Source organism: Sparus aurata, chromosome 7 (genome assembly GCF_900880675.1).
Source record: "Sparus aurata chromosome 7, fSpaAur1.1, whole genome shotgun sequence".
Taxonomy (NCBI): Eukaryota; Metazoa; Chordata; class Actinopteri; order Spariformes; family Sparidae; genus Sparus; species Sparus aurata.
Genome location: NC_044193.1, coordinates 6,517,880 through 6,540,261, shown reverse-complemented (window position 1 = coordinate 6,540,261; position 22,382 = coordinate 6,517,880). Strand labels below are relative to the sequence as shown.

Sequence of the window (22,382 nt, the reverse complement as noted above, 5' to 3'; positions counted from 1 at the left end):
TCATGTTTGGAGTACGATGGCGGGGGGGAGGGTTTTCAAAGCACAGACCCCACCTCTCCTTGTCCCGTGTCTTCAAAACAAGGCGACCTGTTGAATCCATGTCTGCCCCGCCATCCCCCGCTGTCAGCCTTAATTAGAAGAGGTTATATTTAAAAGAGTGGACGGCACAATGCAATTACTCTAAAAGGATTAGACCCCACTGGTACTGCCATTGTTAAAGGCAGAGATGGGGGGGTGGGGCTGGGCTGAACACGAGTGACCCTCTCTTGATGCCTGACCTTGGCATTAACCCCTCAATAACCATAAGCTCTGAATTCTTTCACATCTTCAAGGGGAGCAGTTCAATAAGGGGGAAAAACAAAGGGAAATGTGAGCGTGAAGATAACGAGGATGAGCAAGCCGGTGTGAGAAAAAAGACGTTTAAGGAGAGGAGAGAGGATTAGATGAAATATTTCCCCCGTGATGCTGCTGGAAGTTCCACGGTTTCGTGGCTGGCTTCAGTTAAGAGTGATTTAGGGAGCAAGTGTTTCCACAGCCATAATAACACGTTCTGAATTGGAGATCTTTTCAAAGCTTATTATCGCCTCTCTAACTAAGCTGCACTGGCTGCCATTCTCACAGCATTTCATTAAGGAGCGGCTGTTTACACTCTCGAAACACGGAGAGCAAACCAACAATTAGTGGGGTTTGCCATGAGAAGGCTCTTCGCATGCGAGGGATTTAGGGGGGTTGTTTTCTCGATCCGTCTCCTCACTGGGGGCCTTCTCTTAAGTCTTTGAACCCCGGCTATATTGGTCGGCCCATACAAGGTCGTTTCCATCACAGCGTCCATCAGGTACCTTCTTCCTGTTATTCCCCTGTCTGCTGCGATGCTGCTTCCTGACTGGGATGCTCCTGGGGGGTTGGACTGGCGTCACTGGTACGACCCTCATACTAGTGTTTGTATTTCCCTGATGAGACATTGTATGGATGGACACATATGTCAGTGTCCAGCTTGTTTGTTATTACTGGAAGCATGTCTAACGGATTTTTTTCCCTCTAACCCTGACGGACAGACACCCCCCTTTTTCCACATTTCAGTGGTGTTACATCATGAGTCAGTATTTGATCTCAAAGGGCAATTCCGGTATTTTTCTTTTTTCCCCAATCATTATGTTTTGGAGCCTTTGTATTGCTTTATTAGAGATAGGACAGCTTAGAGAGATGACAGGAAATGGGATGAGAGACTGAGCGAGAGCAAGAGGGGGGATGACAGGCAGCAAAGGGCCACAGATTGGACTTGAACCCTGGACTACTTTGGCAAGAGTCTCCAATGCGGCCCTGTATTTACACGTGTTGGTGTGCAACATGGGTTTAGTGGCTGCTATGTAATCTTTTGGGGCAACTGCAACTGTCAAACTCACATCCACCGAAAGTGCTTGTTTATGCCACTGACGGGCTGAGTTTGTTATTCTGTGTCTGACAACATCACATGGCCGATTCCTATGGAGATGTTTCTGTTAAATAATAAGATATTTGAAAATCAGTTATTTATTCAGCCAAGACGCTGTACATAAATCATTGTCGGCAGTTCCTTTCTGTAAACTCTCCAATTCTGACTCATGATTCCACCATCGTCGTCCTGCAACAACTCACCACCTTTTCAGTTCAGAGGAACATTTCTAGTTGAGTCAGTCAGTATGAATCATATACATATTTTAAAAAAAAAACACGTAAACAAAGGGCCTGGATTCTAATATTACCGGAGTTCCCCTATAAAGCTCAGTGGTGCATCTTGCAACAAAGTAAGATAAGTTGAGTTGATGTAGAAATGATGGCAGCGGTGATGATGAATAGACATAAAAGCCAGAGTCAGGGTTACTCTTGGACCAACCCAAGGAAATGTATCATCTTACTCGACAGTCAAGCATCTTTCAACAAACTCTTTTGTTTTTACAGCCTGCAACTGCAACTGATTTACACGTTCTTGTTAGCAGAGAAAACCTGTTGTCTGCTAAAAATCTGTCAATCAACTCTACAGTACCTGCCCAACAACAGGCAGACACGGGTCAAGACTAGCAGGCGACTATGGAGTGGAGTTTCTTGTGGCTAAGCAGCCAGATATTTCCTTCAGGAGTTGGTGGAGACCAAAAACAGAGCTCAAAAATGAGTAAATATTGAACTTTAAGGGGCACAATCATGACTCCAAATGAACGATACTGTTGGTTCATATCGACTGGATGTGTACACGGGTGACTGTTTGCTAACATGTTCACCATTACCTAACATTCCATGACAGCAGCCGCTGTAAACAACTGGACAAAGTCGTGCTGTAGCAGCCACAACACAGACGGTATTGAGTTTAAAATGTGTGTATTCTCTACTCATTAAATCTACTTCTTATTTGTAAGAGGACGATCGTGTAATGTGTTCTTTTAAAAAGTCACGTAGTCTCATTTTAAGATCACACGCACACACTTTTAAGCACGCAGTTTAGTCTCACCCGATTCTTCAGAGTCTACAGGTTTCACTGAATTGTGAGGAAACACGTCTTCCACTGGTAAACACAAAACCACATAGTTTGCGCGTGTATTGGTTAGATTTTCACTAGAATCTGCCAATTACATATAGTCACCTCTCCATAAATCCTCGGTGACTGTGGTCTGACGTAAAATGAGTCACTGTCTAAGATTCATTTGGCTTCTCTTTATGGATTAACACATCTCATAGGGTTGGAAAAGTACAGCTGAGTGGAAGACACTCTGTGATTGGTTGACAGTTGTGTGTCTGTACACGAGGGGAGCTGCCAGCCTGTCGTAGCCTGCTGGAGTGGCTGGGATCCAGTCTTACAATACTGCAGAGAAATGTCCACATAAACATGGGAATGCCTTGTCTGAGTTTCTGTCTGTGACAGGATTAAAAAGACGTGTTGTATTACATGCGTTTCATACATAAAGATCGCTTATCGTTAGCTGACGTGTGTCGTATGATAAGATGAGGCTCGCTGGCACTCAACTTACCAGCTTATTCTTAAGCAAGAGTGACGATCTAGTCAATGTTTCCATGTAGTGAAATTATTTACAAGATGTCTCGTGATGTCAACCTACTGTAAACTCACACTAATAGTCATAGTTGCAAAAGCTGATTACTGTGTCAAAAATATGATGTAAACAAACAATGAGTGTTTCTCAAACTCAGGTTGGTCAATCACGAAACAAACTGGATTCTTCCAGGGATTTTGGATGATTAACAGTGTTGTGCAGGCGAGGGTCAGCCGGTGTGATGTAAGTGAAGAGTTTTTTTCCAACAAATGAAACACTTTTAAGTTCAAATACAAGCAGCCAGGGTCCACCATTATTGGACGCACCGAACAACAGTAATACGTTAGTGATGAGTTTTGAATGCACTTCAGTTTTCCTGGATAGTTTACAGGTGTAATTAAAGCCTGGCCCATCAGCCAACTGGGCCACAAAACGCTCACTGAACCTGGCACGTGTATCCAAATCCTTTTAACCACACTAGCAATATTGGCAAGTTTGTTAGTCTGAACACCATTTCAGCCCAGACTGAAATATCTCATCAACTATTGCATCGATTGCCTCAAAATTTTGTAGACATCCAACAATCTTTGAGAGAACAATCTCTGCAAACGACTGGATGCATCACCCTGGAATTTGGGGCAGATATCCACTGGATGAACTGAAAAACTTTGGTGAGCCATTGACTTTATTTCGTATTTTGTGCCATGATCAGGTCAAAGTTTAAATCTGTCCCCATACTTTATACTAGTTAAAATCAGCATGCTTGCAGTGTCATTGTGAGCATTGTAGCATGCTAAGGATTTAGCTAATAGAACCGCTGTGCCTCAGTACATTCTATCGGGCTGCTGGCATGACTGAAGACTCATTAATTTTGTTTAATCACTGCACAAAGAAGCAAAAATTAACTGAATGAATTGACAATCAATGCTTTATTATATGTCCAAAATAAAACACGACAACGTTAAGTGATTATAAAATTGTGTCATGTTCTTGTTCTACTTGTGTTTTATGTTGATCTAGTAGATAAAAAAAGTTTGTATGATGTTGGAATATGTGATTGGAAATTAATTGGAGACAATTAAAAGTATAAAAATCAATATGCATAACGATTACAACACTGACGTCATCGACATGTCAGAGCCTGATAGATACTCCAATGTTGAAAAATAATTCTGACTCTGACATCATTAATCAGCAGATTTACACACCTTTTTTTTTCTACGATTCCTCATATGTGGTAATCAAACAAACATTACAGTGTAAAATAACATCAGTGCAACGGGAATTTAATAACTATAAATCGTTCCAAGCATCTGTTTCTACAAGATAATCTCCAAGCATATCAGACAGCTGATACTGTTATATGATAGGCCAATATGAGCCAGTAATAGTGGCCAACTGATATGTCAGCCGGTTCTACTACAAGTAGTCTAGCCATTAGTAGTCAAACCAAACTGCAGCAGTGAGTCTCACCAAACTCAGCAGGCAACCAGGAACAGTAATGAGTGTACTGTCTGACACTGGTGCATGAACAAATCTAAGCATGAAGCTATCTTTGTCACACAGTGCTCCAGTGATTTTATAAACCCCGCTGAAAACGGCTAGCTAGTTTGATTTTACAGCTGCTTTCTTAGAGAAGAGTCACTTTTCTAACTACTTCACAGACAGTGAAACCCCCAAAAAACTGTCCCCAGTGCAGCTGCTGTGTGAGCAAGTAGTTCTGCGAGTGTTCAGCAGAAGGGATGAAATGCTGGAAAAAGAACCTGCACGCTCTCCCTTCCCTTCATAAACACATTAACACCCGAGTATCTCAGCAGTCGGTTTCCTGTTGAAAAAGCGATTAGGTAACTTTTCCTCTGCTCCCCTGATGACTTAACGACTCCAGAGTCATCAGAGAAACTGAAGACTATTTCCATTAGTGGGCTTGCATTACTTCATAAAGTCAGCTTTCCAAGAAATTTACAGTTATAGCTGAGGTCACTTCCTTTTACATTTTTTCCCCAGAAAACTAATTTAAGGACTCTGTAGTCTGCAGTCACTCCAGTTACTTAAGTAAAATACAAGATGTGAGAAATACATGTGGGTAGCAATCGAGCATAGCTGACAAACATATAGTATGTTCCCTTTTTTTGAATTAATCAACGGTGACAGTTTACTTTTGAAGACGATGGAAATAGTTGCACAGAGAGAAAAAAGGCAAAGAAAGAAAAACAATTGGCTGAGTGGAGCCATAAAATGCACAGCGGTTCTGCCCTCCAGGACCTTTTGAATGGTAACAGAATATTCCTCAAAAGAGCAAAAGAAAGATAAGGAGGAGAGGCAGGTAAACTTAGAGGATACACACAGCTGTTTTAAATAGTCCCACAGTCCATACATGCTGAGTGACCGTCTGACTGCTCCCACTATGCAGGAGAAGTGATCTGGCTCTGGATTGAGGCGTACAGGAAGTCGGTGTCGTCGAACTGTGCACATGCGCAAAAATATGAGTGAGTATAACTACTAAGAAAAACCTTTAGAGCAGTTTTTAAATCATATTTGACTGGTGATTCTATACACGCAGTTTCTCTCCTCTTTAGATAGAGGCCTTGTCTTGTTAACTGCTCAAGGGGGGTTGCCAAGATGGATGCCAACTGGCAAGACTTGCCTAAAAGGACCTTAACTACAATCAGGCGGATTGGAAGGTGTTAGACTGTTAGTGTATCTGGATGACACCCAAAACTTAATCCTCTCTACCAGTAAATGGCAACTAATACCTTGGGCAGCCGTCAGCCTTTTGACACATATAGAAAGTGGGCATCCGGCCCAAATGAGAGTGTTTACTTAGCAGCGTTAGCAGCTCCCTGTCAGTGTCAGCTAGGTGAGATTTCTTGGCCGAGCAGGTCAGCGGAAAGAAAGGTTACAGCTGAATCAGTTCAGCCAGTGCATCAGTCTTTGCAGAAAAGCAAAAAAGATGCATGAAAAGAAAAGAAAATATAATATGACAACTATCACTACAGACCACCTTGCGTTGGGATCACATCGGCTGCAAAACCTGTCAACATGTTGACGTTCCAACCTGTGATTACTCAGTAGTCATTACTACATTATTACATGATTTATTACACCTATCTTCAAGATCGACTTTCATTTTAAAAGTTTCATGACTGTATCAAAACGAATGTGGGCCAGGGAAGTAAAGTGTGGCCAAGTGTGTCTAATCCGGGCCTCTTTGCTCAGCCTTCACTGTGATCTAAACTACAAAACTGATAAGTGTCGTGAGGGTATCTTGCACAACTGTGGTGTTATCACGCTGACAAACATCTATCTACAGAAAGACCGACATATAAACACCTGGGAAAAAAACTCAACATCACCTCTGTGTTAGTGGTTAGTTCCCGCTACAGTCGGTATCTCAAGGAACACATTTCGCCATGATAAAACCCACATACACAGTCTCACAACCCGAAAACACTACCAGCCTCTTAAATAATTCAATTCTAGTAATAAGGTCATTCTTTGTGGATGCGTCTATGCTTGTCTGACTAACATCATACTACTTCTACTAAAACCTCAGCAAATGATTACTCATAACATGTGACTGAATGGGGACAGAAAAGATGTGAAGAGAAAAGGAGTGAATGGAAGCCAACCAAAAACACAAAAGGGGGCGAGGAGTGAGTAACGGCGTGAGACACAGATGCCAGGTTTCCACTGAATCGCAGCAAAGGTTTTAACAGAATCTCCAGAGAAACTGTATAAGAAAAGGCAAGTTATTGTTTGCCTCCATTATACTGATGTAGAGTTGGTGGTAAACCATTGCAGAAGAAAAAGGCACTTGAGATGACGGATTTAAAAGAACGGCAGTCAAACATCAGATGGTTTGAATTTATGTTATGAATGTTACTGTCTGGAATATATTTTTTTTCTATTAATTCACTCTTTTTTCCCTGAAAAACGTTTTGGCAATTTTTTAACATTTCTGCCGTTTCCTGTCCACATTTTATATGCGCATGACGAAACTGTGCATTAAAAAAATGAGACCGGGATTGAGAACAAAAATTCAAAGCCAGCTGACTGAAACTTCTCTTCATCCTTTCGGTCTCCCACTCGCTTTTCACACTATCCCTGTGCCTCCAGCTGTTTGGGCTGGGAGGGGCCCGTTGCCAAGGCGACCCACACCTTACCAGTTGTCTTGTCTGGTCCTGTCTTGTCAGAGCTGAGTGAGGAAGGGAGGGAGGGAAATGAGGGAGACAGGGATAGATACAAAGAGGAGGGAGGGGGGGGGGAGCAAAGCAATCGGGGATAATAAGCCTTTCCATGTTGGAGTCTAGATCCAGGGAGCAAGCTCAGACTAGCATCCAGCGCTAACCAACATAATCTGAAATGAATCCCACCACCTCAAGCCAAGAAATAACTCTGGATTGAAGGCATCTGCCAGCGAGACACCTGCAGACTGATTTTAAATCCCACTGGCTTGCAGGAACCCACAGCAAAGTATTCGAAAACACCAGCGAGCCCTGTTGGAAACACATGTGTCGGGCCATCTGAAAGCCTCCTAGTAGCCTTTGAGTGGTGTTGTGTAATGTGGTGACAGCGCTGAGCTACGGCAGCGAGAGTACAGAGGCTGACACCTGGTGTGATTTCAGTAAATTATGGTGCAGGTGAACTCATTCAGTTCCAGGCCAGTCATGCCGAGACTGGAAGAGACGCAGCCCCGTCAGGAGCTGATATATGGCAGTAGGAGACCAAAGGCAGGCCTGTCTGGGAATAAAACGGTTTAAATGCAGCACAGGACTGGCCTTAGATTCTCTCTCTGTGTCCGTCTGTGTTTGTGTCTGCTCTGTGTCGTGCTGCCAAGCCGCCAGAATATCAAAGAGCCTATTCGTAGTGCTTTACTTTTTAAACTCTTAAAATGAAATGTAAAAGTTTAATGTTTTTCATTTTCTGGGTAAAAAAAAAATGCCTTCTTTGATGCATCTAAATCTGTTTAGTGGGTGGACTTGGCTAAAGTCAAAAGGATATATTTATGCTTCTCATTCTTCGAAGAAATGTGCCTCTCACTTGTGAAACAAATGCAGAGCGAGTGAGTAAGCTCTGGAAGAGGATAAGCAGGCTCGTCATGACATTGCCCCCTGCTGCTTAAAGCTTGGTACAGGCAATACATGCGTAACTATTGAGCAACAGCCTTCAGGTTGAGGTAAGCGAGAAAAACACTCAGGAACGAGAACGCGGCACAATACATTCTTATTTATCATCGTGCTGAAATGCCCAAACTATCATGACTCATTTGTTCGCTGTTCTCACTTCACATCTTACAGTAATGAAAGAAAAATATCAGCAGAAATATTGTGAAATCACGGGATATCCTATCATTACTAGAACAGAAAAGATCATTGCGGGGTCAAAGCAAAGAAAAGAAATTGGCATGACGCAATAATCTGAGCACTGAAAGCAAAAATCTGAAAATGTTATATTTTCATTCGACACTGCTCACTGACTGCGCAGCTGAGGAACAGCGAAACAGCAGAAATAAATTACAGGAAACAGTGAAACTTAAAGAAAACACAGCGTCTGTGAACAGTTTTCATCCCCCCGGAAGCTTTTTGTTATTGTCTGACAGCATTAAATTAAAGTAGATTTATCATGACACCAATCAACAGAAAGTCTCTTTCATGTTGAAGTGAAAACAGATCTCCACAAAGTGACTTAAATCAATAACTAACATACAAAAACACTTAACACTTGAAATATGAGTGCATCTGTGTCCAATATACACTCCAAGCTGAGCTGCTGACGTTTTAGTCTGAAGTTTAACATTTGAAATAAGTTGTCATCAGAGTGCTACAGTGGTTAAAGCTAAACACTTTCATACTGACAGGGACAAATACATATATCTGAAAAGGGTCGCTTGTCGCTGTGGCGTGTAGCTTTAATGATGTTCAACATTAATGTTTTGATACACTCGCAATGCTCTTGTCAGCGTTTTTAGCAGATGCAGGCAGCTGTTTCAGCAAAAAGGCTCTGATAAACAAACCTGCACCCTCCCTGACCAGCAGCATATAGACGCAGCCGAGCATGTTGCAGCTGAAGAGCCAGATATCAGAGTTAGGAAAGACGGGATTCCAATGTATACATCAACTTCAGAAGGCGTTATTAATATTATGTTGTGTTTAGAGCTTGTTCGACTGCAACCAATTTCACCAAAAACATCAATGAACTGAAATGTAATCTATCAAAGAACAAATTCAGTCATTGCTAATGGTCGTCAATAGTCTTCTTTGTCTGTTTTGACCACTCTGCCTTCAACCTGTCCTCCTCCTCCTCCTCCTCCTCCTCCTCCTCCTCCTCCTCCTCCTCCTCCGCCCTGTCCGTCTGTCCCAGTCCACACTGGGCCGCCAGTCTTTCCCTAATCTCCTTACATAACACCATCAACCCTGACCCTGACCAAGGAGACCGGTGGCGTCAGACATGTTTTGTCCCGCACTGCCTCCTCCCTGTGCGACAGCAGGTCAAACAAACACAAAAGGCTACTTTAAAACACTTAGAAACTTAAACCCACCATCTACCTTCTTACTAACAACTCTGCAAAATTATCTTTAAAAAGGAGGGTCCTTGTCATTTGAGAGGGGGCCAGAGAAAGTGGGGTTGGAAGACTCAATAACATGAGGAGCAGGGAAAAATGCAGAGGAATAGCTCCGGTTAAGCTCTTTGGCTCTCTTCTGCCTCCACTTTATTATTCTGGGTTGTCATGGAGAAAAACTATATTTAACCGTCTCTCTCTCGACACGTGCCGACTGAATTCACCGTGTCTACTCTCTGTCATTTTCCCTTCCTTTTGTTTCCGCAGAGCGGACGGCAAAGGACAACATCTTGATTCAATGGGAAAATCCGTCTAATGCCCGGCTCTTGTGGCAGGAGAAAGCTGACAAACCAAAACAGTCGAGGGACAGAAAGACAGACAGACCAGACACTATGTCGGTTTCCCTTGGTCTTCTGGCCAGACTCCCATTTTCAGAAACCAGTGGCTTCAAAGGAATAATTCATTTCACAGTCTAGTGGCCAGACACAGAGCCCCGACACTCACGCCCCTTTTAACACCTAAAAGAAGAAAAGCAGCTTTGCCACTCGCTGCTTCACCTTCACTGTGTGGTAATGCAACACACGAGAGATCCAGTGACCTCTGGGGACATCCGACGGAGCCAAAAGCTTAAGGGGACCGACATGAGTTGCGTCAGGGTGTGTGCACCTTCATTTTGAAGCCATTTCATTTTTTTTTAGTGCCTGTTAAAGTGGCAATAAAATGCACTTTTTGGGTTGTTTCGGTGGCTTCAGGAGTTTGAGATGCTGACCATGTCAAAGGCTCTGCAAATTACTACCATGTATTTAATTGCTCCCAAAACGACAAGTGTTTTCTGATGTGATGTCTCTATCTGCAGGACATCATCATCTGTCAATGTCTCCCAAAACCATTGCAAATCACTGATGCAAAAAAGGATTGTAAGTTTGAAGCTTGGATAGTTTAAGGCACAAAATGACTTGGTTAGGGTTAAGGGAGAGATCACTGCTCGGGTTAAAATAACTACTTGGTTAAGGTTGTTTGTCATCATGGTGACAATAATAACCACTTGGTTAGGATTCTGGAACAATTGTGGTCACCGTTGAAGGAAACCAACGTTGCCTTTTGGTATGAAACAGGAAACGAAAAGCAGTGACGCGTGGCAAAGTTTGACATTTTGTTAACCCATTCAACCACCCAGACCTCCCCTTCACTGCGCACTCTATAAAAACATCACACTATTTACTCTTTTGGTCCTGATGAGACTCCTAATTCTGACGGTCCCAAGCGGTTTTTGTCACTTGAATGTGTCATGTTGTGGCATTAAATTACACAGTCTCTAATTGCAATATTCCTGGTTTGAATCCAGCCGGTGGACCCTTGTTCCTCATGTCGTTCCCGATCTTTCTTTTCTGCATCCTTATTAACTCTAATCTATACACTAACAAAAAAACAACAAAAAAAAACACTTCTAATCATTACTTAAATGGAAAATAAAGATGTTTTGCAACCACAATGACAATTAAATTAAAGCTATCACAACTCTCACAATCATCATTTTTCTTTGTCAGAAGAATAACAGCTCTGACAGCTACAAGTAGTTCAACATTTTGGGAATTACGCTGATTCGCTTTCTAGCGGAGCACTAGATAAGCTCATTGATACCACTCACATGTCTACAGACGGTTAGCTTAGCATTAAAAAATAAGGCTTGTGTACTGTGAGTTAAGCACAAAGTTAATTAACTTCTGAACTTAGCTTCGAGAATTACGAATGGCTGTTGAACCAAAACAAACAGTTTACTGGGCCGTCTTGTTTAACGCTGAATCGATGATGTAACGGGAGCTGTCGCCAACTTCTCATAATAGGTGCTTTGCTAAAGCTGCTGCAGTAGCACCTTTTGTTAGCACTCCTCCGTAGCATTGCTTGCATATGGACATGCAAGCACAGAAGAAAGCAATTAAGTACATTTATCTCAAGGTATTGCCTACACTGAGACTTTAAGTAAAAAATATTAGTTAGGACAGGCGATAAGGAGATTGTCCAGGACGGGAAGACTCTCAAGATAAGCCTGCTGAGTGTCGTTCTTGTCAGTGAAATCAGTCCCGGCACAGACGTTCTTTGAGTTGACCTGGCGGATTTAAGGGTCTTACCTTAGAAGCCCTCCGGCGCTCAGGACACTCAGGGTGCTGGCACGCCACCCAGTCCTCCTCCTGGACGGGCTTGTCATCTGAAACAGAACACACAAGTAATTGAGACATCGCTCTTTATCACATCAAACACCAAACCAGCCACCCAGCCGGCCACACATCCATTAACACACCTTTCTTGGTAAAGCTGTAAAAACAAACTGTAGACACGAAGACTGAAGTCACTGCATGTGTTTATATAAGGACGGGGTGAAAGAGAGGGAGGGAGAGTGACTATGAGCACAAGAAACACTCTCACACCATCACAGAGGACCAAGAAGCCATGTCATAAAGTGAAAAAAGACAACTCTGGTTAGAGAGATTTCTCGGAGGATAGGTAAACAGAGGAAAGAGGGCGGGGTGTGTCGCTGGGAGGAGATCAGAGAGAAATGAAAAACGACCAAAGAGACGGGAAGAATATGGAGCAAGTGAGAGGAAGCCTCGTTCTGGTTTTTGTACCAAAGTGCACTCATCGTGTACTCCACTCCACAGTAACAAATCACCATTGTCAAATAAACCTCTGAAATCTACTTGACTGGTTAGCCAATGCTGCATTGAGGGCATGATAAAAGGCAGTGTTTAGGTCTACATCTTCTACATGTACACACACGATAAAGATATCATAACACAGAGCCTGAGCGCAACAATATTTATCTGCGTGCCTAATGACAAAAACAGAATACATGTGCAGGAAGGAGAAGGGAAGAGCTGGGATGAGGAGCAGAAACAGCCGGAGGGGGGTCGGAACGGACGGTAAAGGTGCTAGTTCCAAAAAGTCTCCGGTTTCTGAGCATGACGGGACTTTGTAGTAAAACCTTTCCAGCGAGATCAGATAACCTGTTCACTGTAATGCCATATCTCCCTATTTGGCTGAGCTGCACTTGTAATATCATTACAAAATAATCCATGATAGAGACGGGCTTCTGCTAGAAAACGAAGGCAACTGATAGATGAAATTTAAGGCCAACTTCAAACAATCTGACGTCATGAAAGAAATGATAAAACAGCCAAGGCTCTTGTCTGAGCTGGTGTATGGAAACAAGTCACCTTGAGTCATCCACTTGGCTACAGCTACACTCACAGGTCAAGGGGGCTTGTGGGGAAGAGGGAAAAACACTGTAATTGGTGCATACCACAGAGCCCATGGCTTCCCCACTGTGGAGGGAAGGGTCAACCTGTCTGCAATGAATTTGCTCAATGGGAGTAGAAACAAGGCAGAGTCCACAACTATGCTAGCTGCTCTGTGAGGCTGTACTTAGGCACAGTGATGCTTTGAGCTACATGCTAACCTCAACATGCTAACATGCTAACGTGCTCAACATGCTAACCTGTTTAGCAGGTGTAAAGTCAACCTTTTCACCATCTAATAACTTTAAACACACTAATTACACTAGAGGCTGATGGGAAAGTCATTTCTTTTCTGTTATTTATCATATTGACTATTTTGACCTGATGATGGCGCTACATGCTGTGTTACAATTCATCTTGACGGGAACATGAATGTTTGTTACAATTTTCTCAGTAATTCATCTACTAGTTGTCAAGACATTCACTCAAAGACAAAAAGGTCATGTTCTTGGTGGCACAAAAGGCAAAGTCAGGAAGATCTACCCTCTGGGGACCATGAATGTCTGTACAAAGTTTTGTGCTAATCCGTCAAAATTAATCTGATTTTAACCTGCTGGAGGTGTTCGAAGGAAAGTCAGGAAATCACTTCAGTCCATAGGATTCATCCTCTGTGGAACATGAATATGTACCAAATTTCATGCCAATCCATTGTTGAGTTATTCAGTCTGAACCAAAGTGGCGGACCAACCAGCATCGACATCCCTAGTACCATGACATTAGCGTGACCTAAAAAGTCAATTTGAACACCTTCCAACAATTCCTCCAAGACAGAGTGTACTTTGTCAAACTTGTGCTGCGTCTCTGCTGTGCTGGGAGCAGGCCGAGACGCACTCTCAGCTCCGACTGTGGCCTCTGCCAAGCGGGGCCTCAAGCTAATGGCTCCCTCAGGAGTTACAAGCAGCAGGCTGCAGAGGGAGCCTCCAGCTTTTATGGAGTGTTTCCCAAAGAGGCAGAACCGTCTTTACCGCAAGTGGAACTTCACACATGAATCACATTCATCAGGTGGAAAGTAAAAAAAGAGCTAATGTTGCTCTGTATCAGCTGGACTTGGAGATAAACAAGTGTTTGCCAAGAAGTCAGCCATATTCAGTTAAAAGGTGATAACATGTCATAACAGCTCATTTCCGAGGCCCCCAAGTGGCCACAAAATCAGTAATTGCAGGTTAAAACCAAAAGGCTCCATACAGCTCCCTCACTTGAATCCAAGTTTCCTGAAGTCACAAGATCACATTTGACTTCAAATTCTCAAATATTTTTAATTTAGCGACTACAGTAGAGATTTGGAGAGTCCTGGATTACGCGGGATGAGCTTTGCGGAAACATTTTCTGTTTTTATTCAGTCTTGTTTTAAAACAAGTCCCCATCTACTTCAGTTATTGAAGAGGAAATGTAGAAACGCTATTTAGCTCTGAAGCTCCAGAATTCTTTCGTAGACTACAAAACTTCACCCTACTTTCAATTGGCATGAGTGTGAGTACATAATGACCGAAGATTCAAGACTGAGATTCAAAGAACTAAAACTTAAGTTGTATCAGATAGATTACATTAGCTATTTAGCTAAATGACTACAAGGTTTTGTGCTAATAGCCAAATCTGCATACTTGGAAGTACCGACTTGGAAATGGAACCAGTTATCAGAGCACAACTGACGAAATGCGAAAAATAAATAAGCATTTGATCTGTAGTGATAAGTCAGACTTCAAAATCGGGTTTACAGCGGGCCATATAGTATTCCAGTTGGGGGCTTTGTTGGCTTGTCATGCACAAGGTGCATTGCAGGCACTGCAAATTAACTGGCCAACATGGGTTAAAGTGTTACTACCTTCATTCAACTTGATTCTAAAAAAGCTATCACACAAACTACGTAATTACCTCAAATCCAGTCTGCCTCCCGCTGGTCTAAGCTCAAGCTTCTCCTTCACCCCTTAAACTCTTTGCCCTTGTTTAACTACCTGTCCATCCTGTTGTATCATAAAATCACTGTATTATCTGCTGAGCTCCATCTTCCGTCCTACTTGCTCATATCTTGCTGACTCTCCCGCTTTCTCTCTCTGATGAACTGGAATTCCTGAACTCAGCAGTGCTGATTAAGCCAAAAGCAAACACAAGCACACACTATACACGAACACACGTGACAGCAGACAATGAGCTTGCACACTAAAGAGACAGTGGAGCATCCCATCTACACAGCTCTCCACTGGCTTGTTCACCACAGAGAGACACTGCCTGGGGCAAAGACCCATTAGGCACCCATAAATAAGCCACAGCAGTGGAGGGGGGTGAGTTCGTAATGATGCACACTTGAACACGCAAGAAGTACTCCAAGTATTCCAACTTGTCAAACTCAACTTCCTCAGTTTTTGACCATCGTGCAACTAAGTTTAGTAGTGTACATAAGTCAGGGTTCTTGCATTTTCTAGTAAGTTGCGCTTTCTTTCCTTACTCTACTTTCATGTGTGCGAGCTACAAGGGAATGTCAAAGCACTGTAGTGCTGAAACGATAAGTGGATTGATCATGAGGTCAATCCCCAACAACTCAAGCAAAAAGCACCAGAAATGGTTGATTCTAGATTTAAAAAATGTGACGATTAGTGTTTCTCTCCGTTTTGTCTTCTTGTAACTTGAATACCTTTAAACTTGGAACTGCTAGTAAGGGAAAACAAGCTATTTAAAGATGTCACTTAATGCTCTGGGGAAATTAATTATTAAGTAACTGATTAAAATAACTGAGCGACTAATTAATAATCAATACAGCCATTAGTTTCAGCCCTCAAGCAGTCAGTGTCTGGGTACATTTGGAGTAGCTTTGACGGAAAAAGGAGAGCACAATAAACAAGGCAATACTTTATGAAATATCCAGATTGTTTATCTAAAGAATTAGTTATCCAAGTGCACAACCTTGTAATGTAGAGTGACAAACAAATAAGCCCGATATAACATTACTTACTCGTACAATAATTGAGCACTTACCAAAACTCTAGCTGGCTACAACTGTGAGGTCAGCCAACAAAAACGACTGTTGCCAACATAAGAGGCCTGCTGCTGTTCAAAGCCAAGGGACCATTGTTTCAAATAATAGTTAGTACTATTTCAAGTGGTACATTTGATACTGTTATCATTGTATATTGGAGAGCTTGACAGGTGCAGCAGAAGCAATGACGGGGTTGCAGATCGTAGTAGGGTTAGGTATCATAAAGTCTCTTCTCATTTGATACCAAATTTCAATACCTAAGGAGTTAATCTCATCATCAGCAGTGAGCCAATAAGTATGCAGCATGCTTGTTGGTCCGAGATCTAATAGTGCTGGTGATTGGCTGCCTCAGTGCACGGGAATAACACTAGGTTAAGCCTAAAGATGGGAATCATCGCGTGTATGTGTAATGTGATCTACGGTTAAAAACTGGTTTCATTACACTGGTATAGAAAGAAGTATTGTTCAGGATCTGTTACTGAAGTCAAGGTACGGGTATTAAAGTTTGTTTAGGGATACAAAGCTGTAGAAGTCTCTTACGACGCAAACCAAATCAAACTCCTAAAAGGTTCCACCAAGTCGTCGCCATGTTCACTAGTTGTGCTTATCTCGTTTTGCACCACCGCCTCCCTCAGAGCCTCACCAGTACTCCACGTTGAGGCTGGGAGAGGCCGAGCCAAGACCACGTTTAGCTGTGAGACTCACACACGTTTTTATGAGGAATGTTAAGAATGCCTTACTCTGCCCTTCTATTTGGTGAGATCGCATCATGGCACATGAAGACGGGGTGAGATTATCCTTTTGACTGCACTCCTCATTTTCACATCATGTTTTTAAGAACCCCATCACCCTGTATGTAATGTGACATGCAACTCCTTGGCAGGAGGTGGTTATGAAAAGGGCTCCTGAGAGACGATCACAGATGGCAGGCAGGCGGGATGGCATACGGACCGGGGGAACCTGGCGGAGCGATGGCCATATCAGCACATGCAGGGGAGCAGAGAGACAGGAAAGTGAGACCACACGAAACTTAAATGTGGAATGAGATGACAAGGATGTAAGGAAGGTGGGGATGTTTGACCTATCAGGAGGGTCAGATCAATAGATGTGCAGACCAACAGGCCTGAGCAAGAGAAGGGAAAAATACTTCTGTTAAGCCCATTTTGAAATTTCTTGCTGTGAAAATAATGTGTCATGTTAAATAAGTAAAAAATAAGTTGCTTGTGATAAACTGAGGTAAGTCCTAATTACAGAGCACAACATTTGTCTTAATTTATTCCTAAAGCTCAAACCTTTACACCTGAACCCCCCGCTACAGGTGAATGAGTCTGGGCCTGGTGAGCAGACGTTAAAGCACGAGCAGGTTGCAGCTGTTTCCAATGCTGAGGGTTCAGTGGCAGCGGGGGCAGGACGCAGCCTTCCAGCTTAATGTTGTTTTACCCCCATAGCGGTTAAATCACACACATGTGCATCACACACTCTGCAACCCCCCTCCCTACGTCTCTCTCCCGCCTCGACCACATCTGAGCAAACCCGAGGTCCCCACGTATAAAACTGAAAACCACCAAACAACAAGTGTAAACTGTTCCAGAGAGGGGTGGAGGAGACGTCGACAATTTTCAACTTACAAGACGAAGAAAACCAAAAAATAACCCATTTATTCTGCTGACTCATTTGGGAATCATCTGATGGCGAAGACAGTTTACAAAACAGAGCTTTCTTAAGTCTCACCACGCACATCAGGGGACTACACGACGGTACGACATTAAGGTAGAGCATTAGTCGAAAACTCAATACTCTGTCACCGTATTTAAGAAGGGTCATGAGGGGATTACTGCATTTCTTGAATTTTTCAGGGCATTTATGTCAGAAAGTACAGTAATTGGTCGAGTACAGGCTGATTGTTATATAACGGTGTGGCCTTTTCGTGTCAGACTATTCTTTTTATGGGCTTTATTGCTGCTAAACTCCAAGCAAAATAGCAGCATGTTCTGCTGTTACTGGAACTCGTGGCTGACTATGACCTGAGGAATTCCAGCGTGTGCTCGTACACTGGGGATATTTTGGACCTGCCTGGTGAATGCAGTGTATGGTGGGAAGTAAGAGCTGGGATAAAGCCATGAGCTGATATTTCAACTGAAACCCAAATTAGGACTCGCAAAACAACAATTTTGTTCACGTCAAAAGTTTTTTCCTGGTGCAGTCACTCAAACAGCGAGTCCACCTACAGTCCTCAGAACATGTAGTTGTTCATGAGCCCTTATGCTAGAAAAAAAAATATTTCCTTTCTTTTTCAATATCAATGTTAATACAGTACGTCACACTATCCTGGTATTGATGTTTAATGTGTCGCCTGACCTACACAAAGTGCCAAAGAAATAGAAATCTACTCAAAAATGTTCATACTTTTCCAAAAAAAAATAGATGTTTTAGCTTCCACAAACAATTGTTTTTATTACTGTATAATCTTACCATTGTTCCTGACAAATCTATAAACTGTCTATCCACGTCTTATTCCTCGCCCTCAGGAAACCATGTGTGAGTAATGGCTGTGGTGTCCGATTATTCCTTTCACTGAACAAGTGTCTGCAAGATTTAGTGGTTTGTGCAAGTGTCTTTTCTTACGAAATTTCAAGGAAAACAATATGTGAGAACACAACCAGTCACACCTCCATTGTTGGATTGTGATGACACGCAAAAGCTCTGAGGAACAGCATCTGTGGTTTGTTACCAACTCTAACACAGTAGTGAGCTCATGATTTCACATAAGATACTGTTGTTTTTTTGACAAAACCCAAAAGTGTTCCCAAGAAGACGAAGAGGAATTTCCAAAAATGTACAAAGAAAAGGAGTAAAACTTTTCATTCATTAACCTGGAACAAGAAAATGTTTAGTACTGAGAGAACGACCCAAACATTTTTTGTATTTTGATCGCTTCTGAGGCAAAGTTTAAAGCATGTTGACACACATATCTAACGATCAACGCTGAGGATGACTGGCTGTAAAATGAAGACTGCTTTAAAAATGCTGAAAACAGATGAGCTGCTTCAGGTCTGTATGTGTCTAGCCTTGTTAAAGTTTCACAAGGATCAACTACAAATCTCAATTTTCAATTTCAGTCTCATGGTGTTCCAAGGCCAGGGAACATAGTCATGGCTCTAATTATGAAGCATAAGTGAGTTTTGTGTTGGATTCTGTTCTATTTTGGAGAAAATAAAAGGGCATCTTTAAGCTGAGAAGCTCCAACAGTGTTGGGAAATGTTTTCTGTAGAAGTTGGGGCTTAATTACAGAGATGGTGAAAAGGTAAGGATCAAAGCCTCACTGTTCCCTCTGTGGCATTCCTCTTTTCGGTCTCTGCCAAGCAGGTCTGCCTCAGCAGGCAGCGTCCTTAAGCTGACCAGAAAGTAGCCGGATTTCCAAGAGTCTGGCTGGCAGGGAGGAGAGGATGAAGAACATTCCTCCCCAGCCCTGTGTTATCACTTCCCCTTCACTAATGGCATAAATCGGGCGGCACAGCGGAAAGCAAGTGCCCCTGTGCCACGTCAAAAAAGCACTGAGAGGAGACAGGGAAGCATTTCAGTTCAGCTATGCACTTCTTCAGTGGTAAATATTTCATCGGTGGAGCTGGTCTCATCCGCTCTTTGCCTCTCTTCTCTCTCATGTGAGGTTGTCTTTATGCCAGGTCACTGAGTGCTTTCCACGGAGGAACAGAGCAACGGAAAAAAAACAAGCTTTCCATGATGGTGCCTATATCCTGAGCTCATGTGCAAGTGAACCAGTTAATCATCCGCTTGAAGGAAAGTTGCGTGTAACAATGTCAAGTCACGTCTGATTAATGTTAAGTGTCGCGCTGGAACACCCCTGTCATGTTAGATGAATGAGGATGAGGCTCTGTCGAGGAGGTCTGAACCACACACAGGGTTACTACTTCTTCTTTTATCACGCTGCATATTGTTGTTATGTTAGAAATAAAGAGATTTAAAACATGGCAAAAAGGTCAAACTGAACCAAGTTTATATCTTGAGCTAGCAGCTCCGTTGGACTCGACGGTGGTCAGCATGCTAACATAATACTACCTGATGTTTAGCATGTTATTTTTGCCATGTTAATCATTTGAGCTTGGTACGTTTACATGTTAGCATTTGCTAATTAGCACTTAACGCTGAGTACAGGTGAGGCGGGTGGGAAATGCGATATGTGAATGACGTTGTGGAAGCACACTGGTGACGGAGGTAGGTTAACGGGTATGTGTACAAAATTCTAAGTCAACTAGAATTGCACTCAGTAGAGTGCATACAAGGCCCAACCGTCAAAGTGACAAAAAAAAAATTTCAGATCTGCCCCCTTTATACGGATCCGCATCAAAAAATTATTGGGGTCTATTCTGGGCCGAGACCCACCCTTCATCAAAGTTTCGTGAAAATCTGTTCTGCAGTTTTCATGTAATCTTGCTGTCAAACCAGCCAACCAACAAACAAACAACCTCGGCGGGGGTCATAAAAGTATGTGAAGTGTACATTTTAACATCCTTTACTTAATTATCACTGTTTTTTTTTTTAAATGTTCACTCCCCAAAACGACCCAACTGTTGGCATTGGAACAATAATCCAAAATAAAATAATAAGAATCAAACCACCGCCCAGCCTCACACTCGTGCACACGTGCACACACACACACACACACACACACACACAAATCCACCACTTATACAGGCGCTTACCACACAGATCATGGATGACGTCCAGGGATGAGGACCAGGAGTAGCGCTCTATTCCCATTTGGTTGAGAGAGGGTGGCAGTGCCTCCAGCTCATATGCTCCACGCTTCTTCCAGTACGTGAACATTATGACTAATGACTAATCAGCTAATGCTAATTAGAATGAAACTCATTCCACGGCGTCACTTGTAACCGATGTGTCTAAGCAACCCCTGACCCACCCAAAAAACAATGACCTGAACTTCTGCAAACAATCAACAACTCAACCTTCTCATCAGCCATCTTTTTAATTTAAACCATGCCAGCCCAACTCAACTCTACACTCTGCCAACTACCAGCACCTGCACAATTACCTCATCCAGCTAAGCCTCTAAACACTTTACTTTGAACCTTCTGTCCAAGTCTGATTCTGCTTCGAGGCTGGTCCAAGTGAGCAAACAGACTTTCCTCAAGTACAATCCATTACACCTCCAGGCAGGGGGCCATATTATTGATTCTAAATCTGGAATAAGCTCTACCTCTGCCATCCAGGTTTTTTAAATTAGTAACAGGTAATATAACTGAACACAAGTCGCCCCACGTAGCAGAAGACTAGCACATTTCTCTCAACCTTAATTTCAATGCCTCTTTCAGTTGAATCAGTAGATTTTTTCAGTTCTCCACTAATCATCCACTAAAAGCCACCCACCAAGTGCTGCTGACAAGCACCAAATGCTGCCCTCTTCTAATCCATTTAACAGAGCTATTCCTGACTAAATTACAGACGCCCAGCAGCTAAAAAGATGTCGCAAACTTATCTCCAGCAGCAAGTTAAATGTCCTGCGCTGTTGCCTTCCCTGAGCCCCGACTTCATCCATGGCAAAGTTTTTAAAACTGTACAAAACTTGTGTGTGAGGCAAGCTGCTCATGTTAAAGCCCTGTGTAGGATCTCCTGGCGATGGGGGGGCTTTCTGCCCACTCCATCAGACAAGTGTTGTATTCATGCAGAGGTGCGTTGCATGCTGGGACAGGCAATCTGGGCCAATGGCTTTTGGGCTGGGTGACACAAAGATCTCTTTTAAACCTCCACCCACATCCAGAGTGGACTCGCTTTATGTTTTGCGCAAATTGTAAAAGGCTGACATTTTTCTGCATTAATCAGTGCCCGCGCCCTTTATGTCTCCTCAAAGATTTATTCCTTTTTATGAATGCACCAGCTCTGTGGTGACTGAGCTCAGTTATTTCTGTGGAGGTACAATGCACACATTGGCCTCTTGGAGATGAAAAAAATGACCGAGAGGGGTTTGATTAGAGGATGCTTGTCCGAGACAACACGCTCCACTTCTCTTAATATCGTTGAGAAAGAGCTCAAGGGTTAAAACAACATGGAGTTAGATATCTCAACTCAAGGCATAATATTTTCCCCAGTGTCGCTTAAAGGCTGATGCACTGCTATTATGCGTCTAAAATGGGAGAAGAAATACTGTGAGAATGTGCTGCACCGGCCGGGGGAAGGGAGGGACGTTGTCACACACAACGACCCACATGTCCAATTTTGGGATAAGAAATTAGAGGGTAGGATGGGAGCCGGTTTGCTGCTCAGCTCTGGGCTTTGCAGACATATGGTAATAATCTGAAGCAGCTTTGAGCACGCGGCTTCCCTTTTAATGAAGAGAGCAGTCGTGCAGCATGAGAACTGGCCTACAAATACAAGGGCCAATTTCCACCTACTGCGGAAACAAAGAGCAAAGCAGAGGAGGTATTAGACAGCCTCGCTTTCATCAGCATCCGTTAGATCACCTTTTAATAAAAAAAAGATGCTTTTTTTAGCCGCCGCAAGGC

At 42.9% G+C, this 22,382-nt stretch overlaps 1 protein-coding gene across 1 annotated transcript in view; it reads right to left on the bottom strand.

The window, feature by feature from the left end:
- The window catches only part of plekhg5b (pleckstrin homology domain containing, family G (with RhoGef domain) member 5b), a 61,909-nt gene extending 40,472 nt beyond the window's left edge, over positions 1-21,437 (bottom strand). The window contains 2 exon segments of the mRNA XM_030424104.1: positions 11,709-11,785; positions 20,565-21,437. Coding sequence (XP_030279964.1) covers positions 11,709-11,785; positions 20,565-20,688 — 201 coding nt within the window. The 5' untranslated portion in view covers positions 20,689-21,437.
- Positions 21,438-22,382: the final 945 nt, after the last annotated feature.